Source organism: Camarhynchus parvulus, chromosome 1A (assembly GCF_901933205.1).
Source record: "Camarhynchus parvulus chromosome 1A, STF_HiC, whole genome shotgun sequence".
Lineage (NCBI taxonomy): Eukaryota > Metazoa > Chordata > Aves > Passeriformes > Thraupidae > Camarhynchus > Camarhynchus parvulus.
In genome coordinates, this window is record NC_044586.1 from 31,573,255 (window position 1) to 31,587,629 (window position 14,375).

Consider the following 14,375-nt stretch of genomic DNA (forward strand, 5'->3'; position numbering starts at 1 on the left):
TGTCAGTGACCAACCCCTGGCGGTGCAGAGCCGGTGTGTATGCGGGATTTCTGAAGGATGGCCGGCCACACATAGCACGTAGAAAAGAGGGATGGCTGGACTGATGAGGCCGCCGCCTTGGTCCATCCAAAAGGGTGACTACATGATATGTCCCTTAATCCAGAGCCCTGCACAATGGCAGGAAAAGCCGCTCCCGGCTCCGCTCGCGGATCTCCCATCCCCACAGGCAGCCGCGGGAGCAGGGCCTCACTCAGACACACCGCTCGCCGCGCCGCTGCCGGGCCCGGCCCGGCCCACCGCCCCCGGCCCAGGCGAGGCCGGGCTGCCGGATCCGGCCCCGCCGGTCCTCCCCGCCCCGCGGCGCTGCGGAGCTCCCGCCCTCGCCCTCTCTCTTCCTCCGCCGGCAGCTGCGGCATTCCCGGGGCGGCGGGACCGGCAGCGATCCGCCCCCGCGCACGGCCCGGGCTGCTGCGATCTCCGCGGTCCCCGGTCTTTGCCCGAGGCGAGCGCGGTGAGGCGGGGGCCGCTCGCCAGGCCCAGCTCCCCAGCGCAGCGATGCCGGCAGCCCGCGCTGGGCCGCGCCGGGCCGCTCTGCGCCCGCAGCATCGCGGCGGCCCGTGTGCTATGAGCCGCCCACCCTTGGGCACCTTCTCCGCCCCGCTCGCCTCCTCCTCCCACGGAGCCACCCTCCTCCTCCGCCCCCTCTCCCTGCCAGCCTCCTCCCCGCCCTTCCCCGCACTCCACGCCGGTGCCGGAGCCGCGCGTCACTCGGGCTCTAGCCCCGCCGCAGACATGGCGACACTGACAGCGGTCCAGCCGCTCACGCTGGACAGAGGTAAGCGCGGCTGCCGCCGCTCCCCCGGCCGCGCCTCCCCGGCCGCCGTGCCCGGGGGCCACCGCGGCAAGCGCCGGCTCTGCCCCCGCAGCTCCAGCGCGGCAGCGCTCCGGCTCCGCAGTGCCCGGGGCCGGCGGTGGCGGGCGGGCAGCGGGGACGCGCCTCCCCGCGGGGCTCAGGTGGGCTGCGGGAGAAGGTCTGAAACGGAGGAGATAAAACTTTGTGCGGGCAGGGGCCGGGATGGGGCAGGTATCCCGCCGCCGGCAGCGCCACGGTGCCGCAAGCGCAGGAGGCGGCTCCGCGGTCAGCGCTCCGCTCCGGAGTCGCTCCTCGGTGCCGCTCCGCCGCCGCCGCCCTGCGGGGCTTCCCCGTGGGCGCTCCCCGCCGTGGCTCCGCGCCGAGGCCCCGCGTCGCCGCCCCCGCAGGTGGCTCGGCGGGGGATGCTCGGTGGCGGGGCAGCGCCGCTCCGGCTGTGGGTCGGGAGCCCGAACCTCTCGACGAGAGCGGCGTTTGCCGGCAAAATGCGGCTTTTTTGGGGGCTTGCGCGGGGAAGGCATCCGTGACTGCAACTTGTCCGTTCGCATGCAGAAGAGCGGTTCTGCGTATTCCCGTAGACTGCTGCTCTGTCCGGCAGGGAGAGCGTGGTGTTCGGGTAGCCCTGAGGCTGTGTCAGCAGTAACCTTATACAGGTAGCGTAAGAGGGTGCTGAAATCTTGAAGTTTACACTTAAAGTTTTGCCTTCAGGCTGTAAAAATTGAACCTTGTTCCCTTGCAGTGCAGTTGTTCCCATAACACGGCTCACCAGAAACCTCATTCGATTTCTGTGGGTTACAAGGGAGAGCAACTTTGCTCCTACTGTTCCCACTACGGCATTCTGAATTGCCGAGGTGTCCTCCTTCCTCACTTGCATCCAGAGGTTCCAAGAGGCTCCCAGTCCCTATGAGTCTTGTACTCTTGAAAGAATATGTAAGGCCAGTGCCTTGCTGTTTTAAATGTTAGGGTTTTTTTTTTTCCCAAAGGATTAAGATGGAATGTTGAAGTAAGATGGAGATTTTTTTTCTGTGAGTCCTATGCAAATGAATCCTGTGCAGACTCAGTTTCATAATTGTAAAGGACAGGTAGGCATCTTTGCTAGAACCTGATACAGAGCAAAACAGCCCACAAAGTACTCCAAATACAGTTTGCTGGGCTTAAATTCCAGCATTAGTAGAAAGGGAGAAGCTAAAGTTATTTTTACTGAAATAGCAAAGTGTTAGGCTGCACTTTAAATTAAACTGCTCAGAAATCCACTGTGTAATCTACAGTTTCACCCTAATACTGTTTTCAGTAAGCAGGACAAATCTACTTTCTGGCAAAGGGTTGAACAGATGGCAATCCATTAGCAAACCTGACTTTTCAAAGGAAATATTACTATTTCAGAATTATACATCCCTTTTTGCAAAACTATGTTTCAAAAATTCCACAATACACAAAAATGCAAATTAGTCCTAATTTAAATATAAGCATCTGTTGTCTGTGTCCAGGATATGCCTAACCCTTTGGCAGGCGTGCCAGTGTTACAGTCTTCCTGGTTGTCAGCCACAGCTGGTATTAGTGTGAGTGAGATAAAACATCTCAGAATGATAGGATGTGATGTGCAAAACAAAAACACAGGCAAGAGGAAAAAGATTTAAATAGTGTGCCTGGCCTGCAGAAGGCCATTTCGTGAGAGGGATACACTTCATCACTTGCAACATGCTGCTGCATCAAATGTAGAGGATGGGCTGAAGCAGCTCCAGAGGCAACTAGACCACACCAGTGCTTCCAAATACTTCCTCTGTAGTCTTCCTTTCACAGTCATGAGAGAGGGGAAGTTCTGCATGGTAAGATTTTCTAGATTCCTGTTACTTTGGTTAAAGCAGATGAGCCATGTTTACTGTAGTGATGCCTTGCACTTCTCTGCTGTGATCTAGGCATAGCCCTTAAAAGTCTTGTACCCTCATATCCATTTCACCGTGTCCCACAGGGAGCTCAGCACAGCAAGAAAACAGGGAGCGTTTCAGGAGAGGTGGTATTGCTACTCTTATTCTTCTGAGGGAATTGCTGCTTGATCTCTGTCCAGGAAGTCTTCTGCATTACCCCTTGCTATGGGTCACTGACACTGGTAAAACACCGTAAGGATATATACGTTAGAAATCTGAATTACACTCTGACATGGCCTCCTCCTGGACAAAATATATTGACTGTATTCTAATACATATATGGGAGCTTTCTTAAAGCCTGATGTAAATGGCATTCGAAACCTGTATGGTAAAATGAATTACCATTTAAAGGTGAAGGGCATGGTGTGTGTGTATGATTGAAAGCCAATTATATTCTGGAAGATTACTTCAGTCCAAAGCACAGGAATTAATTTCCTTAATTCCTATCATCATGTGCCTTTCTACCTGCACAAATGTGTGCAAGTTCCATTAGGGCTCTTTAATATGTAGAACAAGTTCACAAAATAATGGAAATTTTAATCACTGACAATTTAATCTCTAAGGCTTTTGCCTGACCTTTGCGTGGTGCTCTGTTGGGAGGAGGGGAAGAAATCAGCAACTGTTTCAGGAGGGAAGCCTAAGGAGTTGTAGTGAGGAGTGGTACCACTTAGGGGAAGGTGGCCCCAGCATTTGGGAGCTTTGGGAGAGGAAAGTGCCTGCTGGGTGTCTTCCAACAGCCAAGTGAGTCATCTCTTGGAGAAAGTGCTCCCTCCCTACCTTTATTGCAAATGTCTTACACCCTGAATCAATAGCACCCCATCAGTAATCTCCAGTGTCCATGAGAGCTAACTGGTGGAATTTTCCACCAGTTTTTTTTCTTCAAGGTATAGGGAGCTATACCTTGTTTCAGGTTGAGACAAAGCTGCAGTAATGTCTTCAATAAAATGACAAGTAAAAGAAAGCAAACTTGGGATTTGTTTTCTTTTTGTTTCATGTTCAAGTTTATGGATTTTTAAGTACATTCCCAGCTTAATTTACCTCCATTAAAAAACCCAAAATGGTCACTTCAGTCCAAAAGAGAAATGTTTAAAAACACCTATACAGTTACTTTTCGCTTCTTCCTTAGGTATGTCTTCAGTACGAAATTTGTTGACACTGGTTATAGACAGCTCTGCTTGCAGTTAGTTGGCATTTTCCAGCAGTGTTTATTTGTATTGGCATGCCTCTCATCACATTTTACTGCCTTTGCCTCTCCTCTCAGCGTTCTTTGTCTTCCAGAGAGCCATTGCTTCACCCTACCCCATGACCAACAGTAGCTGCCTTTCCCTTTATTATCCAGAGCCCCAGGTCTCCCTTGCATGCTGCCTTGTGTTGCCTTGCTCTTCTCAAAGCCCTGGTGCAGTTAACTCCATTGCTCTGTGCGTTGTCCTTAATCTTTATCCATTTTCACTGCTCAGCAACCCAATTTCCTGCTCTAACCCTGGGTTCTGCTGTGCAGAGACTCTCAGCACCTCACCAGCCTGAAATTGTCTCAAGTGCTGCATACAGATCCAGCAACAATGTTCTGCTTGTCTCCAAGTGCAATATCATCTCCCCCAGCCAGTTTAGCCTCCTCATGGTTATAGGAAGACCTCCCGTGAGTTCCTGCATGCTGCACGTACATGTTCTAAGCAATGAGGAATTAAAGCAAGCTTGTTGTGGGTGGGATCACTTAAACTGTTTTAGCACAGCCTGATGAAAGCATTTTCTAGAAGTACCATTGCCCTCTTGGAAATATGTTAGAAGGGAATAGATTTCTGTGCTTCCCTTGGCACACATTTAAGGAGTGGTCATAAGGAAGCCTGCAAATGGAAGGAGGCATCTTTCTAGCTATGCATTATAGATGTTCCTCTCTATCTGAACTTTTTTATTTGACTAAATGTCTGACATATTTTTCATAAAACTTAATTCAAATTTTGCTTGTATTCTTCCTTACAAGATGAAAATCTGCTTTAAAAGAAGACTGACCAAACTGCTCAGTTTTTCTCAAACTGCTGCAAAATCTCAGTCCCAGTTCCTCTGAACAGGATCATGAAAATGGCAGCTTTAAAAGGGTGCATTCTTGTTTTTGAAAGTACACAACTAGCCTATACAAAGACCACCTCCTGATCAAGAAAAAGGAAATATCTTTTCATATGAAGGGGGACTTTCAACTGCCTTTTTTTAATAATCCATATCCTACTATGTTTTTCCCTAAATAGTTACTATTCATGTCACTGATGGCTTCACTTCTTAATGTGACTGAGGATAAAAGAAGAAAATTGAATAGACTGCTGGTACCTTAATCCCTGTGAAGTTTCATAGCAAGGTCATAGCTATTGGCTATTGATTAGCAAATTTCTCTTGATTTCAAATACATCCTTGGAAGTTGAAAGATTTCTTGTTGTTTGGCTGTAATGCATAACTGAGTTTGGTTTCTTTTTACAAATTCAAGCAAATACTTTTCCAGTGGAGTGGGTGTCCCAAAACTTCCTGAAAATCCGCTATAAAGCACCATGTTCAGTGACAAGAAATAAGAATATGAGTGAGCTTGGAATTGTCATCAGCTGTTAGACAAACTTTTGATGTGGTAGTAGATGGCACCTGACCATTAATGTACATAGGTGCTTGCTAGAGTACTCCTCCTTCCTTTCTCTTCATCTTTTCTTGTCATTTTTCTTCTCACTATATCCTCATAGCCTACATAATTGGGGATTTCTTACCCATGTGTGCCCATATACAACAGAAATTGTATCAAACGTAAGTTGCATCAGGCTGTGCATACATTATTATAATGTATATTATCTTGGAAAAAAGATAAAACATACTCATCAGGAAGAGAAAATCAGATTCATCAAGTGTGAAATACAGTCCTTGACAGGGGAGCAGCATAAAGCCAGATCTCTTTTGCGCAGGGTGAAGCCCTGTGGAGCAGTGTTAAGTGATGTGCTGTTCCCCGCCTGGCTGCCTGTCTGTCATGGGGATGTCTTCTCTTGCTCTTCAGCCTAGCATGCTAAAATTGAAAAATCCTTCTGCAAGTGCCACACACTTTAACATTTCTCCTCTTGATGTGCCAACTGAGGACATTTGAATAACCAAATTCATTCTTCCAAGAAAAGAAAGTCTATTGCTTGTAGTGACAGAAAAAAAAGTGACAACTCTAGTTTCAGGCTCAGATGCTTGGGTTTTTTTATATCAACGTTACCATTTATTTGATTTTTTTAAAATGCATTTTTCTGGAAGGATGGATTAAGGTAAGTGGATTGAGACAGTGGTTGTGGGTGTTGACTGGGACACTTTATGAGAATCTGTGCAGTTAAAGCATTGGTTAGTTAGGTGTGTAGTTCAGCTGTGCCACCTGGAACTCTAGAGCTGGAGTGGAACCAAATATCCTCTGTCATGTCATGGAAACAAATTCACATCACTTCTGATGCTCACGAGTGGTGTAAAAATGTAATACACATGTCCAGCTTAAACGTCTCTGTAGAGTCCTCACCTGAAGAGGTGCTGGGGCACATGTAGCTCTTTGCAAGATGGGCTATGCCTGAGGCACTGGGCATCCACAGGAGCACATCTTTTAGGTTGGACTTCCCCTTGTAGGTGGGACCTTGTCCTTCATCCCAGAGTGATGTACCGGGACATGGAAATTGGGAGCTGCACCTGTATGCAGTCAGTTGGAAACATCTGCTACAGAACTCATGGCAGCTTTTAACATTAAGTCACCTTTGTGAAATGTGGGGGGGAACTCTAAATTCTCAGTGATGTTTCCTTCAGAAACATGTAACTGATAAGAAGGCAGAATCTGCAGAAGATGGATCTGTGGTTGGGACAGGTTTGTGAGGCACCTTCAAAACCAGTGGCACTACAGGGACCTTGGATTTTTCCTGCTCTCCCCAGATGAAAGTGTTCTTTAGACATGGTAGCAGTGAATGAATCATTTTAGTCCATCTGAATTTATCCTCCATAGAGAAAAATGGTACGGTGGACTTGGTGTATCCTGCTTTTGACCCCTCTAAGAGCACCTGCTGTGACAAGAACCTGCGCAGTTGCAGGATTCACCATTTGCACCAGGCTGCAAGAATATTAGTGATTAGAAGGCATAAGGGATACTACTTTCTATGTTGTAAGTGTATACTCTCTGTTTACAGATAATGTTGAAAAAGAGAATTTATTTTCTAGATATCATCCTTGTGCTAGGTCATATATATTTCAGTTTCACACCAATGTCTTAGAGACATTTTTGTAACTTCAGAAAAATGTATTAATCTTTTGATATAATTGTAAATAAACGATTTTCTTAATTCCATCCTAGTGCTTGAGTTGGACTTTTCTGATGATGTTACCAGAATGAAAGCTTTTGAAAAATGTAACAAGTGAAGTCATCAGCTTTTTGCAGAGGATTATTTGTCCTTTGAGTTTTCTTTCAGGACATGTACATCCCCATTTCTCCTTAACATAGATGACCCTCATGCAAGTGCAAAATATATAAGTACAAGTTTTTATCTGACCTATGTTATTTGGATACAAAATAATGTTCTTGAAGTTAATGCAATAGAATTTGGAATATGAATGAAGTACAATTATTAATTCCAGTTACTTGTTAGAAGCACAAATAATGAGAATGAAGGATTGAAGAGGAGACCAAGCTAGGTCAGATAGTGTTTTGAAGCACATAACTCTAAATTTGTGAGTCTGCCTTCCATCACATGGAAGGCAGACAAACAAAATATTTGTTTTACATTACGCATTTTTGACATTTTAAAAAGTAATATTTACTAATGTGCTATGAATTACATAAATAAAAATAAATCATAAAAATATTAATTATACATATATGTGTAAATCCAGGCAATTTCAAAGTTAATCTTAGTCAGTGCTATCTTCTTTTGTGACATTTGCTGAAGAGTCAGCCTCTGAATGAGAAACTTTGACCTGTTAATTCTCTATTCAGATGGGAAGATTTGATAGATAATTTTTACATATACACACATTTACATATAATAAAAATGTTTTCCTGAGTGTATAAACCACAAGCTTGGATCTTAGGGATGTTAAATAAAGATATATGTATGTATATATTTGAGAACTTGTTTTACCAGGGCTCGAAAGGGAGTGGTTAAATAAACCTCAAATTTCTCAAATGCAACTTAGCTAAGATACCAGGAAATGCACCTGCTTCTCATACTGTGTTGTTACCCTACTGCTACTTTACTAATAATTATAAGAAAAAAGAGATTAAAAAATCTTGATTACAAAAAAGAGATAAAATCTTTATTAGAATACCGTATCTCAAGAAGAGATCAGAGGATGATTATTCTTTATTTTTTGAAAGATGGAACAATGAAGTATCCATGAATACACAGAGCATCAAAGCATTGATTTTGTTTCTGTTCAAATGGGAATAATTGTAGAAGAAAGAGTTTTGCTGAAAATAGACTCTTAATTTATTTCTCCTGAACCAAAGTTAAATTTTACTAGTTCTTTTGATAAAAGCCCATGTTTAATCACTGATCCTTCACATCCACTAACTCTTTATTTTTTCTATTTCAAGCATGTCTTCTGAAAAAGTAAATCTCCTAGACCTTAAGGAATCAATTCCTCTACAATCAGTTAAGCATTAGGCAAGAATGTACTTGAAACAGATTAGGTGGATAACTGTGGCCATCAGCAGCAGTCCTAGCCCTCAAAAATGGGTATATCATCATCTCTTCACTTTTCAATAGACTTGGCAACTGTGTTTTTGGGAAACAGTACTTACTGAATCAGCACAGTAGCAAAAAGATAATATAGCTGTTCTTTGTTACACAGAGACAGACCAGAGAAACCTGAGAGGGCGTGGTGGCTTTCAAATCTATGAAGCAGTCATTGTAAAAATAGGTGGTTGTGTGTCTGATCTCCTCTATAGCCTGACAGTCTTGTAATGTGATAGTAATAGCTATGGAGTTCCTAGATATCACCTTTTGCATCCTACTGTAGAATTACATATGCCCCTCATATCTTAGGTAGATGCCTTGGAAAATCAAGCTGCAACCTGAGACGAGTTCTAGTACTCCTGTTTCAATTCTTGGGATCATTCAACATGTAGGACACCAAGCAACAGAACTGCAAAGGTGACAGTGAGCTAGCTCTCTGTTTCACATGGGTTTTCTGTTTCAAGGTTGTTTTCGTAAATTGCTGCAGCAGTTCAACAGTCACAGCTTTCTTTGAAGATCATATTTGTTTCAAAGTTGAAAGCTAACAGTGATCAGTTGTTGAAATCTGCCAGCAGTGAATCTGTACTGCCTCGTTTTGCAGGGGTTTATTAACAAAGGATTTTATTTATATCGCTTTCTTTGTGCTGTTATCAGTTTTCACCTACACACTTAGAACAGGATTTTTTTTCCTTTCCTGAGAAATTACTAGGATGTAACCAAGTACCAGAGAGATTCAATCTGCAAAAAGTAGTATCATTAAATCCACTAAAATTTAAGACAGAATATTAACTCTCTTCTCATTACCTAAACCTACAAATAAAGTGTTAAACATGTATGTAATTATTGTGTTGCATTCGTTGTTTTGCACAAATTACGTATTTTCACTGTTGTCTCATTAGACCCTCATACCATGTAGAAAAATAGAAGATAACGTTCTGATCCTAGACTTCAAGTGACAATTTGTATTGTCACTATGTACACTTGCCAGTAGCCCACAGCCATCTTTCTCATCTTTCTGGTAATCACATGAAGAGATTTAAGGCTAAGATTAGCTGAAGAGATAAGAACTGAGGGGAGGCAGCGGGAGACTCTAGTAATGACATACGAGCAGGGAAAAAGTGAGAGTTACTGCTTTGGCTCAAACACAGTGCCTGTTGTGAAGGAGAATTAGCATCCCTAGGTTAACCCTACCTCCCTTTGTGAGACACCTGTTGGGTCCTTTTTTTTCCTCTCTTCCTGTCTTCTTCCCTGCCAACAGAAATCTCTGTGATGCAGACTAAAAATACACACTGGAAGTAGCAGTGTGGGAAAGGCAGGAGGTTGCCCATATGCCAGTGGTTTTGTTTCGTGATGCTCACACAGTTTGTATAAATACTTGATTTTCCTTAGGCAGGGGACCAAGAGAATGGATTTTAGCTAAGAGGAAAGTGTGTTCTTTTTTCCTTCTGTTTTTCTTCAGGCTAGTTTATTCATTGTAATAATTTCTGTTTTCTGCTTCTAGCTTAGTCAAATTTTCAATTCTTTCACTGACTTGAACTTTTTTCCTCCGTATACTTGAGGTTTAAAACATTAAAGTAAATATTATGTTCAAGTCCTCAGGTTATGTTAATGTATCAACCCTTTAATTTCTTCTAATCTGGGATCAGAACCTCTAAAGTGTTTACATTTGCTGTTCCAGCCAAGTGTCCAGAGTGCCTTTGTATAGTGTTTAAAGGAGCTTCATGCCAGCATTGTGAGCGGTGTCTGCCAATGCAGAACTGATCCTACAAGATCAAGTGATGTGATCAAAAGAAGAGAGGCTGGTGAAGTTATCGAGGCATCACTTTACCTGATGTTTATTGCTACAGAAGGCAGCAGGCAGTTTCCTTGCTTTCACATAGTTCAGCTTATAGGAACTTAATGAATTTAGGCTGGGTGTATTCACCATACTGACTTTCTCAGAAAGTTGTAGCTTTCCTTAAAGGATTTTTTTTGTTATTTCACAGTTTCAAGAAGTCAGACAGAACATAATTTACCATGTCCTGTATACGTAAATAACTGCTTTAAACGCCTGTGATCTCTATTTTTTAAATAAATGCTTTCCGAATGATTGAGAATTTAAATAACACAAAGTGGGAAACTACAGAATAGCCTACTTCCTGCAAGAAACAAGTGTTAAATAATAAATGCTTGTATATTCCTTTATAAATAATATATTCTTACTTGAATACAAAATAAACTTTAAGAAAAACTGTTGTCTTTTTGTAATATATTTGTAGCCAACTGTACCTAGTCAAAAAGAAAGGATCAAAATCATCTCTCAACTGTTTTGTTCCTTAGTGAGTGGCTAACTATAAATCACAGTTATGATCACAAAGAGCAGGTATGATGGGACATTATGAAGTCAAAACTACATACAAAGGGAAGAAATTTTACCTTTTCAAGAAAGTACTCTTACCTTCCTTTCCCTTTTCTCTACAGCTAATTTAGGGGAAAAAAACACAGCATTTTGTTTTAAGTACTGCCTTAGAAAATACCATAGTTTTCAATGCTCTTCTGTTCTTCGCATTTTCATCTCTATGTTTCGATCTTTTCTCTTAAAGGATAATTTGGTATCTTGTTTCTACACTGATGCTATGTTCAATGTCTTCTATACAATGCAGTGGGTGTTGTCAAATGTAAAGGGTTGTTGTAGCTGTAATTTCATCTTTCTCACAGATGGCAAAATCTTCTGGTGAAAATTTTCAGACTCATATTTATGCACCTCCTCATCCTGATTGCTTTAGAAATTGCAATGAAGCTAATAATTTGGAAGAATAAAAGTTATATCAGTGTTTAAAAATTATTAGGCTTTAAGGTTCATTTTAAATGCTCATCTTTGAAAATTCTAATTGCATTATTGCTCTTCAGGCTTTGAATTAAGCCAGTGAAACTCATCTTATTGAAATTATCCTGAATTATCTGTTAATTTTTGCTTTACTGTTCTATGATTCATTATTATTTACTTAAAAATCAGCACTGGAAATGTGACAGTACCATGACACTTTCTCTAAGTAGCTGTTGAACTCTTAATAGTTCTAGGTACTCTGCAGGTCAATCTCACACATGCACAAGCAAATCAAATTGGAAATTGCTGGCAAAGATGCTCCTGTGACTTATATTAGTCATGTGAAGGCTTCAAGGAAAAAAATTGGGCATGTTCTATGTACAGTAATGAATATGCTGTGAAGATTGACCAAAGTAAAGCAAGTACAGTTCTCAAAGTTGGCTTTCATGCTTGGTTAAGGCTACAAAAATCCCTAGCTGAGGACATGAACAGAAGTCACTAGTCAAAATTAGTAGAGTAAGAAGCAGGGCAAGATTACTTAAGACGTTGTAGACACTGTAAGGTTCAGAGAACACAGAGAGCATATTTTTTCATTTAAGGGAACCTTTTGAATGCTGTATTTGAATGAGCTAAGCAGAGTATGCAGGAGCATTTTGCCTGAAATGTCAGCGTTTCAGTGTTTGCCCAAACCAGCTAAAGTGACTGAAGTATCTGAAGATAGCATTGAACGGCTTTCATGGTGTTGAGGATGCTGGATCAGGGAGTGTCAGGACAGTTTGCTGTCTGTGATCACAGATGGCACTGCTTTCCCTGCAAATAAACTGTGTCCTTTCTATAAGCTGTTTTGCAAAACATCTCAGATGTCTCAGACCAGCCTGTCTTATACAGGTGTTGCTGCCAAAGCTGCTGGAAAAACTCGTGGTATATAACGCTGCCCTGGGTTGTGCAACAGTTGCATCAGAGGCTCTGTGTCTGAGAAATGGACTGAAGCAGAGAGCCTGCATGGCTGTGGTATGCCTGAGAAGTTAGAGCCAAACAGAATCTGAACACAGCTCAAACATACAGACGAAAACAGGGTCTGATGAGTAGCCAGAGAAAATGGTGACATTGGTGGTGCGGTGACATGATGATAGTGAGGCACCAATGCCCCGGGCAATGGGGGAATGTATGTAGAAACTCATGGGGATATGCCATTAATGTTTTTGAGGGCAGTCATCTCGCATCAGGCAAAATGAGACACACACACATATACTCAGTTGTAGCTCATGAGTTCCTGATTTTTTCTCATACATTAAGAAGGAAAAAAACCCATAAAATAATCAGGGCATTTTAAAAAGCTTTAAATCAAAACCACATTGACCTGCCTTGTAATGACAATTCTATTGTCAAATGTAACTGTTCTGAGGTATGATGTCTCCTGGACCACAGGGAGATAAATTTGCATGAGTCTTTCTCTATATATCTGGACAGTCAGAGTGGGTTTCATCATACTGATGTAGATGTCTGATATGTAGGATACAGGCATTTACATCTGAGGTAGTCATCTAGTCTCCCTTTCTAGTCAACAAAGGGGCAAGGCACTCCAGAGTATGATTCATTTCATGTAAAGTAGGTCAGATGAATTGTAGCCTCAAAGTGTCTGTTCTTCCTCATTGACTGTGACAACAGTTGAGGGTGAGTCGCTGAGCTGTCCATGCCTACGTCAAAAGTGCAACACTGAAACCCTCTCCAGAAGATGAGTCATGAGAGCTCTGTATGGTTGCTTTTTGTTATTTTTATTTATCTATTCATAGTAATGTTTAACTGTAGGACTGTAAAGTGACAATGCACAAAACCTATGTACCCATATTATCTAAACCAGAGTATGAAAGCACTGGTAGTATCATTCTTGTTTAATCTTGCTTATTCTTATTAATTTGAATAGACCTTACAGATACATACTATGAAGTGTTAAATAATTTTGCTGTTTTCTAACAGTTTAGCTCATTGCTCCCTGTACATCAAGTGTAATTTACCATGGCGAAGTACATCTTTACGCTTACTGATTAGCATGAAATTTAGGGCAAGACAAACATATCAATTTCAATGAGAAAAAAGGCTGCTCTTTCCCTCAACATTTCTGAACTCTCCAGATTAGACTAAATAAATATATTAAGTTAATGGAAGGACTTCTGAATTTAGGAGAGCACTGTGCTGATAGCTAGGCACCAAAGAGGTGAATAAAAGCATATTGGACAGTCTGGTATCATAAGAGTAAGATTTGCTGTGTTGTATAAACCAGTGGCTGACAGCAGAACTCTAGTAATACAGAATATTTTCCAGAGATAGACACTGAAATTTTTCCAAAGCTGGTGCTTTAACCATGAAGTCACATAAATGCTTTGATACAATGTACTAGGGCTGTTGGCTGTGAATTATGAATGAACTTTGCTAATCACCACTGAATTTTGATTTCCCAACCATTGATTACCTGCTGTCATTTGATAGTGTTTGCAGAAGATTGCTAAATATTATAAAGCATCCTGTGTAGGCCTGTGGAATTATGATAAAAACTTGACAGAATAACATTAAGAATTCTGGAATGTATTCTCATGAGCTTGAAGGAATAACAGAACCTGAATGCAAGTATTAGAGGTATGAAAAACTACTGACAATTATAGGGACCTTTTATGTCATGCAAATTCTTCACCTTCAGCCTGATTAAAGGTCTTCAAGCACAACAGAACAGAGCTTGCAAATTTCCAGGATTATTATCCTGTAATGCCATGGTGAAGCTAGTGAATATTTTACAGGCTTACCCAGTATCCTTGCAGTGATGTTTTACCTCAATTTGCAGTGATGTTTTACCTCAATGAGGAACCAACCAAAGGCTGGTGTTTATGCAGCACATTTACTTTTCCTAGTAACCAGCATACTAATGCAGTGATAGTCCCCAGATTTAAAAGGAATGAGGCATAGAAAGACCTCAAGAAGATGAGAAACCTGTTCTCTAATACCTTGACAGTACAAGAGGTCACAATATTTTGGCTTTGGGAACAGCTCAAGAACTTAATTCTAGAGTG

The 14,375-nt window shown here is 42.1% G+C and overlaps 1 protein-coding gene across 2 annotated transcripts in view; it reads left to right on the forward strand.

Moving 5' to 3' along the window:
• The first annotated feature begins 511 nt into the window (after positions 1–511).
• LIN7A (lin-7 homolog A, crumbs cell polarity complex component) overlaps positions 512–14,375 on the forward strand; it is a 47,205-nt gene continuing 33,341 nt past the window's right edge. For both annotated transcript variants that reach the window (XM_030960609.1, XM_030960610.1), the window contains exon 1: positions 512–835. In XM_030960609.1, the coding sequence (XP_030816469.1) occupies positions 556–835 (280 nt within the window). In that variant the 5' untranslated portion in view covers positions 512–555. The remainder of the gene's footprint in view (positions 836–14,375) is intronic.